General features: G+C 39.8%; 1 protein-coding gene across 1 annotated transcript; it reads left to right on the forward strand.

Moving 5' to 3' along the window:
- Nucleotides 1-3417: 3417 nt before the first annotated feature.
- Nucleotides 3418-21811, forward strand: LOC113177873 (HLA class II histocompatibility antigen, DRB1 beta chain-like). The gene is made up of 6 exons (XM_077801845.1): nucleotides 3418-3586; nucleotides 15666-15935; nucleotides 19686-19967; nucleotides 20584-20694; nucleotides 21136-21159; nucleotides 21460-21811. Exons 1-6 carry the CDS (start codon nucleotides 3487-3489, stop codon nucleotides 21471-21473), a joined length of 801 nt encoding a protein of 266 aa, XP_077657971.1. The 5' UTR covers nucleotides 3418-3486; the 3' UTR covers nucleotides 21474-21811.
- The last annotated feature ends 252 nt before the right edge of the window (nucleotides 21812-22063 follow it).

Raw genomic sequence — 22063 nt, forward strand, 5'->3', positions numbered from 1 at the left:
TAGTTATATGTGATAGTGGGGTTCCTAGAGGCACTTAACATAATATTCTTCATTTCAATTCCTAGTATGTCCCCTTTCTTTCTCTTCCTCCCTCTCACTGATTTCCTATCTACAGAGTTCATTTTTTTTCAAGGTTTATTGTCCTTCAATATCAGCCTTCGTATGTTCAACAAAAGCACATTCTTCTAATTTCACATTTTTTTCTCCAAGAGTGTTGATTTGTATCATATAACCATAAAAACAAATATGTTTATAATATATAACATATAAATGGTTATATATTATATATGAAATAATTACACGTATACACATAATACATGCTTCCTTATATGTATACATCATATATATATTATGTATATATATATTTGTATGATATATGCATATATTGTATATAACATATAACCATTTATAACATATAATCAAAAAATGAACATATGGTTTCAAGCATCAACTTAGGGAATCTAGGGAAAACATTGGTCAAAGAGTACAAAGTTTGAATTAGGTAGAATAAGTTTTTGAGATTTATTGAGCAGTATGAGAACTAATTAATAATAATGTATTTAATATTCAAAATTTCAAAGAATTGATTTCAGATGTTCTTACTCCAGATAGTATGTGAGTAGATATTTATGTTAGTTTTAATCATTCCTTGTCTGCATATGTCAAAACATCACAGAATATCCCATAAATGTATGAAGTTATATTTGCTAATTAAAATTAAAAAAAATGAAAATTCAAGAATAATTTGAGAAAAAGATAAAAAATTGAAGAATTTTCATTCTGATAGTCACTTTCTTCCAGAAACCAATATAACTACCTTTTCCTCAGGAGCTCTCCTTAGGCACCTTCACAAAACAGCAGTTGAGAACACTGCTTCTGTTCTTGCTTCCAGTGAAGAAGTTCAGTCCAGAGATCACTGGTAGGATTAATGGTTTGGTGACATTAGTTACATTGTTTTACTTGAACTGTCCTTATAATAATTTGTTTTGAAGACGTGGGAGATATATATTTAACACAACATATTTTGTTATTCTTAAATGTATATAACAAACAGAATTTAGTTCATAGAGGTTTTTGTTTATTCTTTCTAAACATAAGCTTCTCTGACATGTAAATAGTTGGTCAAATTTATATGAACAATATTTGATCCATTTATATCAAAACAGATTCTACTGTCATGTACAACTAAAAATAATGGATTAAAAATTATTTGAGGGCTGGGGTTGTGGCTCAGAGGTAGAGTGCTTGCCTGGCATGCATGAAGCATTGGGTTCAATCCTTATCACCATATAAAAATAAAATAAAGATATTGTGTCCATCTACAACCAAAAACTAAATGTTTTTTTAAAAAGATTTGATAGTGTTCTCTTTAACCACATTTTAGGATATTCTTAATATAGAATTGTTTTCTTTGCCATCCCTTTTATCCTAAGGTGAACCATAATACCAATGTGAGCCTTAATGTGTCTTTCCTAGATTGCCATGTATTGTAATTAGTTTCTGAATAATATAAGGGTCTTGGGATGCAGTTTATTCTCATATGCAGTATATAATATCATAGTGAATTCTATGCAACTTCTCCAAAGAACTTAGAACTTCCAACCTTAATGGAAATATATTTTTCCAAAGTAAGCATGATACCATTTCTATTCTCTTCTGGGGTGATCACATTTGCACTACACTTTGTTCGAGAAGTCTGAGATAATATTTGAGAGCAGTAGATCAGATTTAGGGGTTGAGGATATTGTTATCTTTAATAAGGTGAAGATTTATGTAAGAGCTATGGGTGTCATTGCCTAAGATCAATGCAAACTTTGATCATGGTGGTGATGAGGGGAGTCTTTTGATGGAAATGGAATTGCTGCATGGTATCTGTCTCATTATATAAAATGATGTCATTCATTAAAATAGTCTTATTGTTAAATATATTCATGAAGTAAAGTGACAAGAATAATTTTAATACAAGGGATATTATTCTCCTCAGAAAGTAAATGTGAGTAGTATGATGTAATGGCTGAGTTTATGGAGTTTGGAATTACAGATAACTCAAATCAATCTAGAGCATACCATTTACCAGCCTCAGTTCCTTACAAATGGTATCTAATACCCATCATTATATTCTCTCTATCTGCAGGTATGAAAGGGGAACTTGTTTTATTAAACTGGATTGGGTGATATCTTTCAAAAGGATACGAAGTATAAAAGACCCTTAGGACAATTCTGAATCTGGAACAGCACATTTATATTAATATAATGTAAAATAATTATCTAAAAGTAGGAATATGTGTAAAATTACATGATTGCATCAGATGATCTAATTCATAATTTTTCAATAGTGTCCTATTTCCTGCACATTCTATAATGTATTAGTAAAGTTTTCTTATATCTTTCCTTAGGTAAATCAAGTGAAAGGGAATAATGGAGGGACATATTCTCAATAAAATGAGGGAATCATAATGGGAACCAGGATTAAGAGATTGAATATTGTTTCCCACCCAAAATTAATTATTTTAAATCAGAGATGTATTAAATGCTGATTTTTTGAGTCTTTTACCTGTCAGCCTCTGCATGCTTTGATTTGAACAGTGGCCTTATGCTGTCAGGTTGAGACAGAGTTACTTTTGAGACCTTCATTCCACATAGAAGGCCTCCTCCATGTCCCTTGCCTAGGTGTATTCTTTAGATGCCACTAAAATCATGACAGTATTAGGACACACACTTGAAAAACCCTTGTACTTGTGTTAACTGATTGACTAGCTTTCTATTTCCTTTAGCTTATCAGAGTCCCTAACTGTAAAGAAGTGCAGATCATACTCTCCAATCAACAGCTGTAATTCTGCAATATCATCAGTTACAGGGGACGCTGCTGCATGAGGTTTCCACAGAAGCACAACTTTTTACAGCTTGGAAATACATGAAAGATCTTAATGCCTTCATTTCAAATGGGAGAGGTTAAGTAATTTACTCAGATTTACATTAAGTTATGGTTCAATAAGAACCAGATTCAAAGTCTCCTGACTTTTAGTTGCCTTCCTTCCACCCACTTTACTCCAAAACACTTTCACACATACAATCAGTTGTCCAAACATCTCTGTCTTCAAGTGTGAGGTGAATGCTTCTAAAAGGCTCATACTTGTGAATATATCACTGACAACTTCAGAGCTGGGTCATTTTCATGGCTCAATAAAAATATTTCAGATGCAACTGGATCCAAGGTTTAAAACATTAAATACAAATGATCCTTTTAATCAAGGAAATTCTGAGTTTGAAAAGAGGACCTTCATACTGTATCTCTGTCCAGCAACTGATGATGCTATTCATCAGTGATGCTAATTGGTTCTTCAGCATCAAGACTGCCCGATTTAGCATCAAAGAAATGAATATCTTGATTCTTATTATTTGGGATTTGGGTAGAGACGGGACATAGCTCTCACTGCTTGAGACTTATCTGCTTTTCTCTAACCCAGTCCTCTCCTGTTCTCCATCATGGTGAGTCTGTGGCTCCGTGGAAGCTCCTGCATGGCACATCTGACAATGATGCTGATGGCACTGAGCCTTCCCCTGGCTTTGACCAGGGACACCAGACGTAAGTGCACTCTTCAGGCATAGAGAGGCCATGGGTGGGGGAAGGAAGGGAATTACTTTCTCAGTGTGTCCAGGCCAAGTCCCTCAAAACTTGTGACATTTTCTTCACTGGCCACATGTTTTCATCATGTGGATTCTAAACTACTTCCAAAAATATAGAGCCAGAGCCTTTCTATGAGACCTGTTTGAAAAGTCTTCATATGTAAACCATTTCTTTTCAAGTTGTCTTCAGTAAAGTCTCCAGTCTCACATCATGTTCTCTCAGGGCCTTGGACGGATTAGAAATAATGTTAAACTGATTTCTCACTCAGCGGTTCCCTTTATATGTTATTATGCCAGAAAAAAGGTGATTTTTTTTAAAAAAACTAACTTTTATGTATAGTTCTAGTCTCTTTTATACATGCCACTTGGTTCTTTGTTTAAATTATGAAATATTAAAATACGCAAACAGTTTGAAGATATCAGTAAAAATAGTAGTAAGAGTCAAAAGGAATTGGAAGGGTTTCTCCCAGAAGACACAGGAAGTGTGAAGCTGCTGCCTCTGTAAAGGGTGAGGATGCTCCAGGAGGTGTCATCCACTGTCTTTTCTCTTTGTCCCTGAACTGCACTGTTCATAACCGTGGATCCCTGTGGGGCAGCTGGTCTGGTGGTATTCTTGACCTTCTTCCTGCTGTGGTTGCACCCTTCAGTTGAGGCAGAGATCCCCTGTACTTGACATGACTGTATAGAAAAGGAGCACCTCTGGGCTGTTCTTTTGTACCTTAAAATATGTAATGCTACTTCCTCCTCCTCTTCCTCCTCCTCTTCCTCCTTTTCTTCTTCTTCTTGTAATGCATCTTCTTAAAACCTGGCATAGTTTAGTGTTCATTTAATGAATCTGCTTTAACCTTCTTATACAATCAGTTTCTCCTGCATACCCTACGTTCTCTGGATTGAGCCCATAGGGGATTGAAAGTTCGGATAAAATTGTATGAAAATCTATGTTTTTCAGTCAAAAGTGGTCAGTCATCAGCAATTTCATGAGCTTCAAAAGTCTGCAACACAATTGGGGGTACAGTGAGGGTGTGAAAGCTGTTAATATCTCCTGGGGCTGAAAACCAGTAAGCAAGTCAAGGGAAGTTGTTGGCTTACTGGGGGCCTTAATCCAAATCTCATAGATTTCTCCAATGTGTCTTTTTTCCCTTAATTAGTCATGTTTGGTATTTTCTATCTCCACTCTCCCCCCCCTTTTTTTGCCCATGTACTCACCATTACTGAATATCCCTGAACTTCACACCTCCTAAGCTCTATAAGAGATTAATCAGAGCAGATAAAACAATATAAATTTCCCTTTTTCTTAAAATTGCCTTTTCTTTACCTGTAAATGCTTTTATATGGAGGAGAAAGAAGAAGTTTGCCAGGTGTGGTGACGCAGGCCTGTAATCCTAGTGGCTCTCGAGCCTCAGACAGGAGGATCACGAGTTCAAAGCCAGCCTCAGCAACAGCGAGTGGCTAAGTAACTCAGTGAGACCCTGTCTCTAAATAAAATACAAAACAGGGATGGGATGTGGCTCAGTGGTTTGAGTGCTCCTGAGTTCAATCCCTGGTACCCCCTCCCCCCGAAAAAAAGAGGAAGTTTGTCTCAACTTTTCACAGGAAATACAAGTCATATAATGTGTCATCAGACTACAAGAGTGTTGATGTTTGAACCTCTTATTATTTTCCAGGATACTACAGTGATCAATTCTCAGAACCACAGTAGTTTCATATAGGCCACAGATACTTTTCTGTGTTAAGTACTATGTCCTGGGTTTGTTCTAAGCTCCAAAAATTCCATTTGATAAGACAGAAAGCCTCTAGTCTACAGGAACTTACATAATTACAGAGAGAAAGACAATAACCCAATAAACATTTAATGAAGAAAAATATTACAGAGAATAATAAAGGCACTCAGGGGAAAAATATAAAGACATCATCAGGGTGAGAGAGCAGAGAGAAAGGGGACCCACCCAACTTCAGTTTAGGTATGAGGAAGTATCCCTGAGAGAGAGGCATTTAGCTGAGACAAGAATAAAGAGATGAGAGTAAGGAGGAGACCTAAGGGAGAAGGGAGAGGCAACAGAGGATAGGCCCCAAAGTGGAAAGCTGTGTGCTGCGCTTAAGTTCGACATTTAGTGACTGAGGGAGTGGCCTGGAGTCCCAGAGGATGAGGTAGATGAAGGGGAAGTCAAGGGCCTAATCAAGTAGGTGCCAAGAGCAAGGGTAAGAAATTCCAATGCTGTTTAAACTGATTTCAGAAGCTCCTGGAAAGTTGCAAGAAGAGTCAATTTATATAAAGTTTAAAATAATTCTAACTTTTATATGGAGATTGGATTATTGGGTTCACTTGTGGAGCTGAGGAGACCATTTAAGAGCACAGTAGAATTCTCCAGGGAGGACAGGCTTGTGGTTTCATTTAGTGTGCTCATGACGAAGAGCATGATGAAAATAAGATGGACATTTTGGGGAGGTTTTGCATAAGTAGTTAATAGATTAAACTAAGGAGGGGGTAGAAAATCAAACTTCTTTCTGAGGATTTTGTCTTCATAACTAGGTAGAAGATGGTGATATTTATTAAGACTGGGAAGACTGAGGGAGGTCAGGACATCAAGTAGGTGGTTAAAAATAAATTTTTTAAACTTAAGATTCAGATGATTTTAAAATGTGTGACACTGTCGAGAAGTCAATGTGGGCATGAGAGACAGAAGTGAGAGTGAAGATAAAACTAGAGGACTATTTGCTGGCAGAATTGACACCATTAAATTCCACAAAATCTGAAAAGATTACACAGGGAAAGAGATTGTGTGTGGAAAACAAGAAGAACAGGACCATCAAAGTAGACTGGGACAGAGGACCAGTGATGTTGGAGGAAAACCAAAGCTGAGTTGCATGGAAGTCAAAGACAGGAGACTTTTCCAAAGAGGAGATAGTGGCCAGTGGTGGCGAGACACCACGGCAGGTGAGGGAGAATGTGAGAGGTGTGAGCCCTGGGTTCTGTGGACTTGACCTTGGCAGTCAGTGGAGTATTCAGTTAGGAAACTGGACTGTCTGTGTGAAGAGAGTCGGAGCTGCAGAGGGGAAGGCTGGATGGAGATGACTATTGTGAGTGGCAGGTCTCAGGGGAGGACCGTGTTCAGGGGGCCAGTTGGACCTAAAGTAGGAGAACAAAGAGCCTGAATAGAAGAGAGAGGACTTGAGAACCAGACAGATGTGTCCATTTATTAACAAGGAAGCACTTAGAGGGTCCCTGTGTATAATTTGCTGACTGGCAATGCAAAAAGTCATTAATGAAACAGCCAATATCTGCTAGTGATGTAGAATATATAGTTATTATACTAGGGAGGAAAATAGAGTGATGACCAAATCCATCTGGTGCCTGGCAGCATGGAGCACTGTAACAAAACCATACCTGTTGTAGCCGGTGGCTGGAGGACCTCAGAAAACTAGATCCATCAGGGTTGTTACTGTCATGACCAGCAAGTTGAGTTGGGTTTTTCATAGTTTCAATGAATAAGATTCACAAAAGATGAAGCAGCATTCTCCAGGTTAACATTTAAACACTCTCTTCAGTGTCTGAGTAGTGTCTCCCTAGGGAAACTCTCTGAGGAAGCCACACTAGTTTCTAGCTCCATGGTGAATGCCCATTGTTCAAGGATACTGGGTAACTGATCTTCTGTTCTCCCATGTCATCTTCTGGGATCTTTCCCCCTGTGCTTCCAATGTCCCTACTACAATGTTCCTACCAATTGAGATGTGCCCATCAGGGGCCTCAGTGACAAAACTTAGTACTTTTAGAATTTCAACATTTTCTGACATTTTTAGATTTTTATCTGATAAACTTCTATCATACATTGAAATGCATATGACTTGTTTCTCATTAACAGTATGATGGTTTATACCATCTTCATTGGTTATTCCACTTGCAAACATGAGCATGGCCTCAAATCTTTGCCAAACATTTGTTAAAGTTTTTGTATTAGTACAGGCTTTATAATAACCTGTATCCTGGCTTCTTTCAGAAAGCTCTGGATTTTAAGCCTCTTTAAACTGCATTTAGCATAGAATTTTACAACTATTTATACCTGTTCTTCATGAATCATGATTCCTTGGTCAAAATATTTCATTACAGATGTCATCCTAGGGAACATTAATAGCCCAAACTTCACTTTTTTTTTTTAAAGAGAGAGAGAGAGAGAGAGAGAGAGAGAGAGAGAGAGAGAATTTTTTAATATTTATTTTTTAGTTTTCGGCAGATACAACATCTTTGTTTGTATGTGGTGCTGAGGATCGAACTTGGGCCACACGCATGCCAGGCAAGAGCGCAACTGCTTGAGCCACATCCCCAGCCCCCAAACTTCACTTTTGACAAGTTGAAATCTCAACTGGTGTGTGAAGAGTTGTACAATGGAATTTGTCTAGTTTTCCAGGAACACATTTAAGCTACTGATACAAAATCATTATAGAATAGTCAGAAAATAGATGCATAATTATCCATATTTTCTTTTTCTGAAAAATCATGCATAATAAATACTGGATTTATTTCAGAAATTCTGAATTTGGCTTTCTTCAGTGGTTTCTCTGATAGGGGCATTTGCCAAATTCTCTGATCCAAAATATCTATAGTGCTGAGGTTGGAAACATGCATTTACATTGTGCTGCTTTTAAAAAAATCTAGGCTCACATATTATGCAAATTTTTGCCTCTACTTCAGTTCTTTTGGTTTGTTTTAGCTTTTTTCAGCATAAAACTAACAAGAAATCTAAAATAAGTTAGTTTTTGAGATTCATTACTTTCTTGCTGAATCCATTCAATGAATGTAAATTCAAGAACTTCATTGTTAATTTTTTTAAATTAGAATATTACAGTTACATATAGTAACTAGATTACACCCCCCCAATCATACATGCATTGAATTTTATTTCAGTTCTAATATTCCCCCTTGTCCCTTCCTTGGCCCCTGCTAGTCTCCTTCCTCTACACTACTGGTCTTCCTTTCATTCATCTTTTTATTTATTTTTTATTGTTATATATATATATATATATATATATATATTAAGGTCAAATTTTATATGGTATATATATATATATATGTGTGTGTATATACACACACACACACACACACACACACACATATATATATATGTACATCACATGAGTTTTTGAGAGTTCATTCCAAATTTCCTCCCTTTACTCATTCATCCTCATTCCCTTTTGATTTTTCTTCTACTGCTCTACTGATTTCTCTATATATTTTGAAACCTTATCCTTCTTTCCTTTAGATAACTCTATCTTCCACATATGAGAAAAAAACATTCAACCTTTGAATTTCCGAATATGGCTTATTTCATTTAACATAATATTCCCCATTTCCATCCATTGACCAGCAAATGCCATAATTTTATACTTTTTTGTGACTGAGTAAAAAAATATTTTTATGTTATGGAATGGTTTTCAGTATTTTTGAATTCTTGGTCCCAATCATATATCATAAATTTCATTAACTTGCTCTTATAAGTTATTGGGTTTGTAAGTTTTTTGTTTGTTTGTTTTTTGTCGCTAGGACCAAACTACTTGACAAGAACAATTTTGAGGAGAAAAAGTTTGTCTGAGAATCATAGTTTCACAGGCTTAGTCCATGATTGGCCAAATCTATTGCTTTGGGATTGAGGTGAGTCAGAAACATTGTGGCTGAAGGGCATTGTGAAGGAAAGCTGCTGAACTAATGGCAGACAAGAAATAAGGGGGTCAGGAAGAAGCCAGGAGCAAGATACAGCCCCAGGCTACAACCCCCAGGGATCTATTTACTATGGCCTCGCCTTACCTTTCTACAGTCTTGACTTTTTTCTATTCAAATTCAAATGGATTAGTCAAGTAATGGGGTTACATCTTTCATTATCTAATCATTCCACCTCTGCACATTTCTGCATTGTCTTACTTGAGCTTTTGGGGGGATACCTCATATCCAGACCATAAAAGTCATAAATATTGATGACAATCCCAAGAATATTTTTTTTGTTAAATGCTTCAGACTTCTGTAATAAGACTCTTGTGCTATTGATCAATTCAGATTCTCCCATTCATTTAACTTCCTCTTAACCACCATTTTTTAAACCACTTTTTGAAATTTTCAGTGAATCCAACACAGAGAAACATTAAAAATATATGACATTGTCACTGGAGTCCCAGGACAGAGGATGATTTTGAGGATCCAACAAATCAAATCATGTCTGGTCATTTGCGCCCCCCCCCCCCCAAAATCAGACAGAAAAGGTAATGGTGAAAAGTATGAAAGGAATGTTAATCAGTGTAGCTACACCTGGAAGACAAGGGACCTGTGTTCTTAGCCCTATATTCAAGGGTCTGACAATGTCTTTGAGGTTTTTAGAAATGGAATCAGGACAAGGTTTGGGAGTTTGCCTAGCTGGAGGCTTTTCACAGCTGGCAAAGAGATGATGCTGATCAGGTGTGGTCTTGTCCATCATCATCTCAGGAATGGTCAGGTTAAGAAAGTTGCTGTTGGGGAGATGCAGGGAGGGCATCATTTTGACTCATCCTAAGGTGTTCATTGGATCAGACCTTGTTCCTGAAATTCAAGGTTACCCAGAGTAAAGGAGATGGATGCAAAATGGAGGTAGAGAGGCCAAGTCTTTCACGCTGCTTTTAGCCACCCATCACACAGTTGCAGGCAAAAGTGAAATCTAATTATGAATCAAAAATATATGTGTATATTTATACATATATGTGTATATGTTTCTATGTATTGGATTGTTATGGGGAGCGACCTCAGAAAACACTCTAAGTCCTAATTCAAATAAAAGAAAACTTTATTTACCTAGCCAGGGACTGTCTCCCACCAGTAAAGACTGATGCTCTGTGGGAAAACAGCAATTTCCTGGCCTGTGTCTTGGGAATTTAATGATGACAATTCTAACTTGGGGCTTTTCTCAGTGTCATGCAAGCAAGCAAGTTACAGAGGCTAAAAAAAGCAGTTAGCTTAATGGCATCTTGGGTCTGAACAAATGTTAGACAACTGTATCCTGAGTTTCAGCTGAGTGGGGGCCATAATCTATTTTAAAGTCATGTAGACCCATAAATGTACCCAGGATGTAGCTCATCATGACCACTATTATATCTTGAGTTGATTACATTCTGTGGAGTATAAGGTATAGGAAAATAATTTTTATAAGAAGACAGCTTTCATTTTAGTTTCTCAAAAACAGCTCTTGTAACAATTTTTATAGAAAGCAATGAAATGGAGTCTTAAGCCTGTTTATGACAGTTCTTGCTTTATAATTGTCTTATCTCACTTATCAAAATCTTATATATATATATATATATATTTTACTATATATATATTTTTACTAATCTATAACCTATAATTTACACTCTCACTCCTTTTATTGATTAGTTTACACCACAACAAAACTTCAGAACCACATGTGACTCATAATATCATCACCATCTTAGAGTTGTTTTAATTTGCATTTCTCTGATTGGTAGAGATGATAAGCAGTTTTTCATATATTTGTTGATTGATTGTATATCCTCTTCTGAGAAATGTCTGTTCAGGTGCTTGGCCCATTTATTGATTGGATTATTTGTTTATTGGTGCTTATCTTGTGGAGCTCTTTATATACCCTAGAAATTAGAGCTTTATCTGATATGTGAGGGGTAAAAATTTGTTCCCAGAATGTAGGCTCTCTATTCACCTCACAGATTATTTCTTTTGCTGAGAAAAGACTTTTTAGTTTGAATCCACCCCATAGGTTGATTCTTGGTTTTAATTTTTGTGCTATAGGTGTCTTATTAAGGAAATTGGGGCTTAGCCCCACGTGATGGAGATTAGGGCCTACTTTTTCTTCTATTAGAAGCAGAGTCTCTGGTTTAATTCCTAGATCCTTGATCCATTTTGAGTTAACTTTTGTGCATGGTGAGAGATAGGGATTCAATTTCATTTTGTTGCATATGGATTTCCAGTTTTCCCAGCACCATTTGTTGAAGATGCTATCCTTTCTCCAGTGTATGCTTTTGGCATCTTTGTCTAATATAAGGTAGTTTTAATTTTGTGGGTTAGTCTCTGTGTCCTCTATTCTGTACCACTGGTCTACCAGCCTGTTTTGGTACCAGTACCATGCTGTTTTTGTTACTATTGCTCTGTAGTATAGTTTAAGGTCTGCTATAGCGATACCACCTGTTTCACTCTTCCTGCTTAGAATTGCTTTGACTATTCTGGGTCTCTTATTAAGATACCATCTCACTCCAGTAAGAATGGCAGCCATTATGAAGACAAACAACAACAAGTGCTGATGAGGATGCGGAGGAAAAAGGTATACTCATACACTGCTGGTAGGACTGCAAATTGGCACAGCCAATTTGGAAAGCAGTATGGAGATCCTTGGAAAGCTGGGAATGGAACCACCATTTGACCCAGCTATCCCTCTCCTCGGTCTATACTCAAAGGACTTAAAAACAGCATACTACAGGGACACAGCCACATCAATGTTTATAGCAGCACAATTCACAATAGCTAAACTGTGGAGCCAACCTAGATGCCTTTCAGTGGATGAATGGATTAAAAATGTGGCATTTATACACATTGAAATATTACTCAGCAATAAAAAAGAATAAGATCATGGCATTTGCAGGGAAATGGATGGCATTAGAGAAGATTATGCTAAGTTAAGTTAGCCAATCCCCAAAAATCAAGTGCCGAATGTCTTCTCTGATGTAAGGGGAGTGACACAAAATGGGGTTGGGAGGGAAAGCAAGGGAGAAAGATTACCTCTAGATAGGGAATAGGGGTGGGAAGGAAAGGGAGGGAGAAGGGGAATAGCATGGATGGTGGAAGGAGACCCTCATCATTATACAAAATACATGTATGAAGATGTGAATTTGGTGTCAACAGAGCTTATATACAATCAGAGATATGATAAATTGTAAAATAAAGAGTTTAAATGCAAAAAAATAATAAGAGAGCTCATGTATAATGGCAGAATTTGGCGTAAACATACTTTATATACAGTTACAAAAAATTGTGTTGAAAATGGATAATTATGATTGTAATGCATTCCACTATTGTCATGTATGTAAGAAATAAAAAAATAATAATGATATTATCACCAAAGGAGTCCCCAGAGACGGGGACCTCATCTCAGAAAAATATGGCCTATTTATATGAGAGAAAAGAATTTCAGCAAGTGCCTGTCAGAGACATGAGATTTATTCAGGAAAACAGATAGACATTCAATGGAGAATGAGGGTGATTTCCAGAGTGTGCTGGAGTTAAAGCATGTAATGTAGGCCATCTCCAGAGGAAGAAAGAGCCACCCTTTGGTGCTAGGGCTGGACTAGTGATAGAGTCAGGGTAGAGTTGTGTGATTTTGAGTCATTTTCCCCTTGACTTGTGCATGGACCCATGTTAACTTTTGTGGCAAGGAGAACAAGGGCTGAGAACAAGGGCTAGGGGTGTGAGCTCCTTGATGGTTAAGTTGCTTACTTTGCGTAATAAAGCTTCATGGCTGGCCCTGCTTCATGGGTGGTACTGTCTAGGGGCTGAAAGCATATCTTTGTTTTGGATGGAGGACTACTGACATATTTCACACTGAACAATTTCAGTTAAAGTGAAGGACTCTGTCTTCCCAGAGATCAGTCATCATGGTGAACCTTGGCTGCTGGATGCTGGTGAATTTGCTATCAACATTTTTTAAAGATGTGGTTTCTTGAGCTTTCTGAACTTGGAAAGTCGTACAAGGGATTTTAGACCTGTATGTAATCATGACTGTAATCTCCCCAAACCTCTTTATATAATTCAAAAACCCTGACATCCACCACAGGCTTTCAAGTGTCCAACTCCCTGTGACTTCTCCAGGCTGTCTTTAACCTTTTCTGCCTCTGTGCTTTGGTGCCTCATTATTTCTGTTTATTGAAAAAGTTAATTCCTTCAACTTTATCACAGGGTATCACTTTTACTTGAAATGTGCCTCCCTTTCCCCCAAACATACACATACCTACTCCACACTTCAAGCTCACATCAGTTTAAACTATCATGGAATATTTTCCTATTGTCATTTAGATATTCCTGATGTTCTCAGTTGCTAGAACTCATACTCTGACATTTCTCATTCTTGCATAACCTCTTGTGTGTTTGTCTTTCATCCCTCAATTTTACTAATTGATGTCCCAGGAACATATGAGTGGTGGTCGTGGTGATGAGTGGGTGTCAGTTTTTCCTTCTTTGGATTCTAGGGACATCAGAGGCCTGGTGTTAAACCAAGACACAAGGAAGAGACCACCAACTACAATTTTAAATCAAATTAAAACAAGCTTGTAATTCTGACTAGCTGAGACTGTCCCTCTCCCAAAATCCGTGGGATAGAAGACAGTCCTCCAGCTCTCTAGGAGCGCAGTTTTATAGCACAGAAAATTGCAAAAGGGGGTGTCTGGAGAACTTACAGATAACAGGATTTTGGCAAGCATAATGCAAATGCAGGTAGTAGGTTAATGGTCTAAATGGTTCAGCACTTAGGGAGTAAATTTAGATCCCAATATCAGAATTTATGAGGCACCATTAGGGTTTCAGAGAGGGTTGTTATCTGGCCAGGGAAAGCCAGGCATGGGTGAGTTCAAGGCATGGGCAGCCATTCCAAGCAATTTTAAAACATCAAAATATAGCCAGGCCAAACAGAGATCCTAATATTTTACAGAAAACAGAAATGGATCTTTTATGACTTTTAAAAAGATGGCTCCTGATCTTAAGAGGAAATTAGGCTGGGTTTATCACCTGGCATAGCGTTAGCACTAAGGAAGAATTAACAGCATGTTCTAGATGGGTCTTGTTTAAGGAAAGGGTAAGAGTTGTGGGCATGAGAGGTGGGAGCAGAGAGTGTCTTTGGGTGGAAATTTCCACCAGGAGCTGGTGCTGGTTACCATGAGGGGCAATTCCTGCCTGTTGTTTGTTCTCCAACCCTGTACCTGAGGGGGACCAGGTCTGAATAGAGTGGATCACAGGAATTTCTCTGCCCTTGGCCCTCCTCCCTATGGTCCCTCTGTCTCAGGCAGATGAAAGTAGAAGGCCCAGTGTCTGGGGTGGGGAAATCAGTCGGGGGTGTCCTGATGTTTTTGTCACAGTGTCCAGTTGGGTTCCAGGTCCTTGGTGTCCTGAACAAAGAATTGAGCTACACACACAAGTAACAGGTAAAGTACAGATTTATTAAGGGTGAAAGTGGAAGTAGACTCCTGCCACAGTCTGGCTGGGCACAATTCAGGAGCCACTTGTCAAAAGAAACAAACTTTATTTTTAGAACACACACACTGCACCACACAGCTCCTCAGGAAAACCTTCAGAGCCCAACTGCCACCACCGGCTTCCCACAAGCCTCTCAACCTCCCCCACTCCTCCTGCTCTTGAGGCTGATGGGCTGGGTCCCTTGGGCAGAGCCAAAAAAGTCCCCCAATGAGGGCGGGGAAACAGCCCAATGAGCATCACCACAGAGGAGCCAATCAGTTGGCAGCTGGAAGTTTGCTGGGGCCCCTTCCATGTGGCTGTCAACAGACTCCATAAGCTAGAGCTGAGTGGTCCAAGAAAGGGGGGGGGGGTGCTCAAAGTTCTGATGTCTGGAAATCAGTGTCTTGTATACTGAGCTGTGAAGCATTATGGCCCTCATGTGACCTGATTGAAGACCTAACCCAATGTACTAACATTGGTCACCTCATGACACCTGATTAAATATTGTCCAATTCCTGTGTTGGTAAATATGGAAAACCTAATTAGCATACTGCCCACTCTGTCCTCATTGGTCATTTTAAAATATCGAGACTGTGGTGAAGTTGTCATGGTGTCATGGTGTCCTGGTGATAAGTCCTCAGGGGCGGAGTTGTCGTGGTAATGAGGGACACAAACAAGGACATGACTTGTGTCCCTGTCTTGTCCTCTATTGGCATCTTTCTTATGCCCTACCGCCTCCATCTTGGTGTCCCATCATCCCCGCCCCCGCCCAGGTCTCCCTGTGAGTCAGTCTCCTCCCAGAGGCCGCCTGGTGAGAGGGTTGTTCCTGTCCCCACAGCACGTTTCCTGGAGCAATGTTTCAGTGAGTGTCATTTCTCCAACGGGACGGAGCGGGTGCGGTTCCTGGAGAGATACTTCTACAACCGGGAGGAGTACGCGCGCTTCGACAGCGAAGTGGGGGAGTACCGCGCGGTGAGCGAGCTGGGGCGGCCGGATGCCAAGTACTGGAACAGCCAGAAGGACTTCCTGGAGCGGAAGCGGGGACAGGTGGACAACTACTGCCGACACAACTATGGGGTTGGTGAGAGCTTCACTGTGGAGCGGAGAGGTGAGTGCTGGGCTGGGGCCAGGAGAGAGATAGGGTGTGTGTGTGTGTGTGTGTGTGAGAGAGAGAGAGAGAGAGAATGTGTGTGAGAGAGTGTGTGTGAAAAAGAGAATGTGTGTGAGAGTGTGTGCATGAGAGAGAGAATGTGTGTGAAAGAGTGTGTGTTATAGAGAGTGTGTGTGTGAAAGTGTGTGTGCATGAGAGAATTTGTGTGTGTGAGTGTGTTTGTGTGTGTGTGTGTGTGAAAGCATATGTGTGTAAGAGACAGAGTATGTGTGTCTGTATGTGAGAGAGTTTGTGTGTGTGCATGAGAGAAAGAGTGAGAGAATGTGTTTGTGTGAGAGAATGTGTGTGTGTGTGTGCTATGAGAAGTTAAGGGTGCCTGTGAGGTCTCCTGTGTTATTGTCAGTGTCCATTCAGGGACCTGGGGAGCCAATGCTGTGCATGGGGCAGGAGAGCTGAGGAAATCCTGACCCCAGACTGAGGGAGGGACTGGAGAAGAGCTTGAGGTTTCTGTGATTTGGTTCATTTAGCCTTGGTGGCCCCAGAGGAGAGGAGAGATGGGAGAAGGCAGTTGCTGGAAATGGAGGGTCCTTGGCTTGGGGTAAATTGGAGGTGAGGAGGGGGGATGTAGGAGTCCGTGGTTGGGTGAAGGTTTACATTTACTTGCCAAATGCTGTTACCATGTGAAGAATTCTCTTTTATCTCTGGGTTCTCACTGTTTTTGAAGTGATTTTATGGGTTCTCTGGATAGTGAGATTCTGAAAACATTGTTGATTTATTTTGTTTATACTTTGCTTCCATTCATGACTTTCCATGTTAAGAATTTTAGCATTATATTTAATGAAATATGCTCTAATATTGTTAGTAACAATTTAGCATCAATATTAAATCAATCCTTTAGCAGTTTTGTGACAATGTTTTCCCTCAAGCATTCCTTGAGGGGAGAGGGAAATGGTTGTGGATCATGTGAGGAGGCTGGTCACATACTTCCTTGACATATACTGTTTTTAATCCAGTAGGCCTTGATATAAAAGAGTGCTAGGTTTGTTTCCATAGCATTTTATTGAAAATCAAATATCAGACTTTTTGTGTGAATGGGCTGTGGGATGACCTCTGATCTTTTTGAGGCTTACTTTACTTCTAAATTTCCTAATGTCTCCTGCCTTGTTCCTTTGCTTTCCTAGGACATGGGTTTTTACATATTTGAAATGGTGGTGAAACTAGATTTTGAGTTACAGTTTTGTTACTTAAATAACAATGTTGCTATTTTTATGTTTTAAGTGGTTGAACATTAACTCTATGTGTTTTTTTTATTAGTTGTTCAAAACATTACAAAGTTCTTGACATATCATATTTCATACATTTGATTCAAGTGGATTATGAACTCCCATTTTTACCCTATATACATATTGCAGATTCACATCGGTTACACATCCACTTTTTTACCTACTGCCATACTAGTGTATGTTGTATTCTGCTGCCCTTCCTATCCTCTACTATCCCCCCTCCCCTCCCCTTCCCTCCCCTCCCCTCCCCTCCCTTCCCATCTTCTCTCCCTACCCCATCTACTGTAATTCATCTATGTGGTTATTACACAATTTACCTCACATTCCTCTTGGTTACATCTTTTTTCAAAACTGTCAAATACAGTCCTCCCTGGGTGTGTTAGCTTTCTGTCATGGTGACAAAACACCTGCCAAAAACAAAAAAGGTTTTTGTGAAAAGTATTGTGTCATGCATGAAGTTCACATGTTATGAAATTCAGACTCTGTCATGACCACAGATACCAGATAAAAGTTATTTTGTCTCATAGTCTCAGAGGTTTCAGTCCTTGTTCCCTTGACTACCTTGCTTTGGGCCTATGGCTATGGCTACAGAGTGGAGTCAGAAGTCCATGGCAGGGGGTAGGCTACTTACTTCATGAGGACTACAAACCAAAGGGGGAGGAGTGGCCAGAGTCCTAATATCCCCTTAAAGGACATGGCCCCAATGATGGAACTTCCTTTCAATAGGCCCTACCTCCTAAAAATTCTACTGACTCCCAGTAGTGCCCCAGACTAATGACAAGGCTTTAGCACATGGCCTTTTGAGGGCATTTAATACAAATCATGACATTAGGTATGGAGGAGAGGGTAATTTAGTTCTAGGATCTCAGTGGATACGGAAATATGTGAATGTCAAAGTCCTTTAAACCAAATGATCTAATAACTGCTTATAATTTATGCATATCTTCCTGTGTACTTGAAAGAACCTAGATTACTAGTAATACCAAATGTAAATGCTTGGTAAATAGTTGTAACACTGAATTGTTTATGGAATAGTGAGGAGGAAAAAAGTACCTACAAATATAGAGCAAATTCAGTTTTTTTTCTGGCTGTATTTAGTTATCTGCAGTTAGTTGAATCCTTAGATGCAGAAGTGCTGAAACAAAGGGCCTACTGTACTCCAAAAGTTTTATATTTTAAAACTTAATTTTCTCTTTCTTTGATTTCAAAGGTTCTCAAACATTTTCCCACGTTTATTTGCCAAATGTTGGTAACACTCTGAGAATTCTCTTTTATCTTTGGGGTTCTCAGAGTTTTTGAAGTGATTTTATGTGTTCTCTGGATACTGAGATTCTGAACACGTTGTCAATACATTTATTTATATTTTGCTTCCATTTATTACTTTCTATGTTAAGAAGTTTTGCATTTTATTTAATGAAATATGTTCCATTATTGTTAGTAATGATTTAGCATCAGTATGAAGTCAATCCTTCAGTGCTGTTATGAAAAGGTTTTCCCTCCAGCATCCCCAGTCTCTTTTACTTAAAAGCATTTTTTGATGTCGGTGGTGAGAAGTATTGTGTCATGCATGAAGTTCACATGTTACGAAACCCACACTGTCATGACCACAGATACCAGTTTACAAGGAGAGATAGTTACAATATGATAATAATCCTAAAAATAGATATGCATGTTATATAACTGAAGAGGGATTCCTCAGTGGAGTGTAAATACAGGGTCTTTTGAAGACAGGACTTTCCTTGCTGCCTTCCCTCTCCTCAGGCCTCCTGCATTTCCTGCATTTCAGCCTTAGAGAATCACCTCTGTCTGTCCCTGCTTCCCAGAGTGGAGTTCTTTCAAACACTGGAAGATAAGGGCTTGCATATGGAGCATTCCCAAGATCCCATCTTCCCTGTGGCTCTTTTGTTGTCCTCCCATTTATCCATTCAGCTTTGACTCATATTCTTTTAGAGAAATCAACAAGAATAAATTGGTGAAATACATTGAAGGCTAAGTTGCAGGTATTGCTTTATATATTATAGATGCATTAATCCTCCTCTGACAGTGAGAGATAAGTCAGTATTATCCCCCTTAATGTGAGAGACAGAGGCACAAAGAGAAGTAAGAAACTTTCCCAGGATCAACAACTAAGAGGTGGAGCCTGGATTTGAACCTAGTTGATCTGGATTAAAAAATCACACTTTTCACTAAGGTCCTGTATGCTTTGCAAAACATTGTAAATACTTCACCTCAGTAATGAATAATTTTTTCAAGCTTTGAAACAAAAGAACCAATAAACAAAAAAAGCAAAAACTTATCTCTCAGCTCTAATGGGTCGTGGCTGTAGGCCTGACACTCTCAGGCCCATGGCCAGCTGAGGAGGACTGCCGAACTTGAGGCTGAGTATGGAGAGAGGAAAAAAGGGATGCAACCAGTAAGATACCTCTGCCTTCCTGATTTATTCTTTCTAAATTTTCTCTCCTAGTTAAGCCGAAGGTGACTGTGTATCCCACGAAGATGCAGCCCTTACAGCACCACAATCTCCTGGTCTGTGCAGTGAGTGGCTTCTACCCAGGCCACATTGAAGTCAGGTGGTTCCGGAATGGCCAGGAGGAGCAGTCTGGGGTCGTGTCCACAGGCCTGATCCAGAATGGAGACTGGACCTTCCAGATCCTGGTGATGCTGGAAACAGTTCCTCAGAGTGGAGAGGTCTACACCTGCCAGGTGGAGCACCCAAGCCTGAGGAGCCCTGTCACAGTGGAATGGAGTGAGTGAGAAGCTTCCTGAACTTATCAATCCTTACCCACCAGGAAGGGACTTAGTTTACCCAGAGTGTCAGGTTTCCTCCTCTCCCTGCCCTGTGTTTTCATGTACTGAGTCATGGGTGTAGCTTTGTGATAGTTTCTAACACCTTGTTATAGTTTCTAACACCTGTACCCCCTAGGGAACAATGACAAAAGAGAAGCTCTACCTGGTTTGTACCTTCCTGTGCTGTCTCAGGGCATGGTCAGCCCGATTGCCCTGTCTCCAGATCCTGCCTCTCTGGTCTGGACCTGTGTATCTAGGCTGAATCTCTGGGTCATTCACTATATAATCTGTGAAGAAAAGGAACTTGAAGGCCTTGCTGACATCCAGGAGGCCAATCATTCATTAGCTTCATCACCCTTGATAGGCCACTAACACAGTTCCTACATCAGGTGTTATTCAGGGCTGTGATATTTTAATGAATTAAATGCATGAAGAATTTAATTTTCTGGGAATGACTAGTTATATCTCCTGTAGTTCAGGCTTCTTCCCCAGTTTTAGAGCTCTGAATTTCAGTGTCTCAATGAGGAAAGTTGTATTGGGGGTGGGGAATTGCTAAATCTGGCTTCTTCTCTCAGGGGCGCAGTCTGGATCTGCACAGAGCAAGATGCTGAGTGGAGTGGGCGGCTTTGTGCTGGGTTCGCTATTTCTTGTGCTGGGGATGTTCATCTACTACAAGAATCAGAAGGGTAAGGAGCCTGCTGGAGCTGAGTCTCCATAGCTTTTCTGGGAAAAGAAATAGGACCTTGCAGAGGTCAGTTCTTATGTCAGTGGTCCTGTCTGAACCTTTTCTTCATGTGATCTCAGATAGCCTGGAAATTCAGAAGTCAATGTCTGTGGTTACTATGTCAAAACCTAGAGGGTTGTGGCCTATATAGGTATGGAAGGCTAACCAGAGTAGAGGTATGGGTCAAGTACCTTGAGCAAATGAAGGAAGAGCCAGTAACCATTGGGTTTGTGTGACAGGAGCTTCCTGGTCACATATTGTCAGCTTGTGCTCCCCTCTCTGCCTTGGCTGATGTGGGCTGTGGTGTTGAAGGAATCAAAAGTGGCAGATCTGAGGCTGGGGATATGGTGTTTGGGGTCAGATTTGCTTCCAGGTTTTTAAGTATCTATCTCCTCTTTCCTAGGACGCTCTGGACTTCAGCCAACAGGTGAGGTCCTTTAATCCTCTCTCAGAGATGGATTTGCTTTCCCTACAGCAGAAGGTAGAGGTGATAAGACCCGAGACAGAACTACTGAGAAAGATTTTGGATTTGATTTTCTGATAAGGCAGTGTGCACTAAACCTTCTTTCCATTTAATGAAAGGCCTGACTCTGAAGGAGCTTTGGCTCAGGGAGAATTGATAATTCATTTTCTTCATACTGCAATGCTCTCATGATAGACCCTGAGGGGGAAAGGGAGCCATTTGCAACGTTAGGACTGAAACACCACTGTCCTCTGCCTTCTGCAGGACTCCTGAGCTGAGGAGAAGGTGACAACACTGAAGGAAGGACCCATGACCTGCCTCCCCAAGTCATGAAAGGCTCCTGCTTGGCTCTCCTTCTTCCACAGAGACAGGGCTTTCTCAGGACTTGGTCACTCCTGGTTCAGTGACCCCACAGAACATGTCCTCCCTGCTGGCCTCCTGAGCCCTTAGCCCTGACCTGGAAGCCCCAGTACAGACACCAGCTGGACCTTGCCTTCATTCTCCGTGACTCCTTTGTCTTCAAACCTTCACACCTCCCATGAGTCGAAATCACTTTGTGCCACTTTACTTTATTCCATTTCTCTTCAAATAAATGTGGGGGTGAAAATCCTCTGCTTCACAGAATTTCTTGTTTGTTTGATTATGGTACTGGGGATTGAATCCAGGGCTACTCTAGCATGAGCTACATACCAAGCCATTGTATTTTTTTGTTTGTTTGTTATGAGACCAGGTTTTTGAGGCTGACCTTAAAGGAAATTGTAGTCCTCCTGGCTTAGCCTCCCAAGTCACTGGAAATATAGGTATACACCACCATTCCCAGCTGGTTTATGCAGTTTTAAGGAATAAACAATAGAAAAAAGAAAGGGAT

Source organism: Urocitellus parryii, chromosome 8 (genome assembly GCF_045843805.1).
Source record: "Urocitellus parryii isolate mUroPar1 chromosome 8, mUroPar1.hap1, whole genome shotgun sequence".
NCBI lineage: Eukaryota > Metazoa > Chordata > Mammalia > Rodentia > Sciuridae > Urocitellus > Urocitellus parryii.

Bases quoted from the DNA above. Each gene is read 5' to 3' on its own strand.
- LOC113177873 (XM_077801845.1), top strand. From the start codon at position 3,487: ATGGTGAGTCTGTGGCTCCGTGGAAGCTCCTGCATGGCACATCTGACA. The intron at 19,968-20,583 runs GTGAGTGAGAAG...TTCTTCTCTCAG, and splicing joins CCCTGTCACAGTGGAATGGA to GGGCGCAGTCTGGATCTGCA. The intron at 20,695-21,135 runs GTAAGGAGCCTG...CCTCTTTCCTAG, and splicing joins CTACTACAAGAATCAGAAGG to GACGCTCTGGACTTCAGCCA.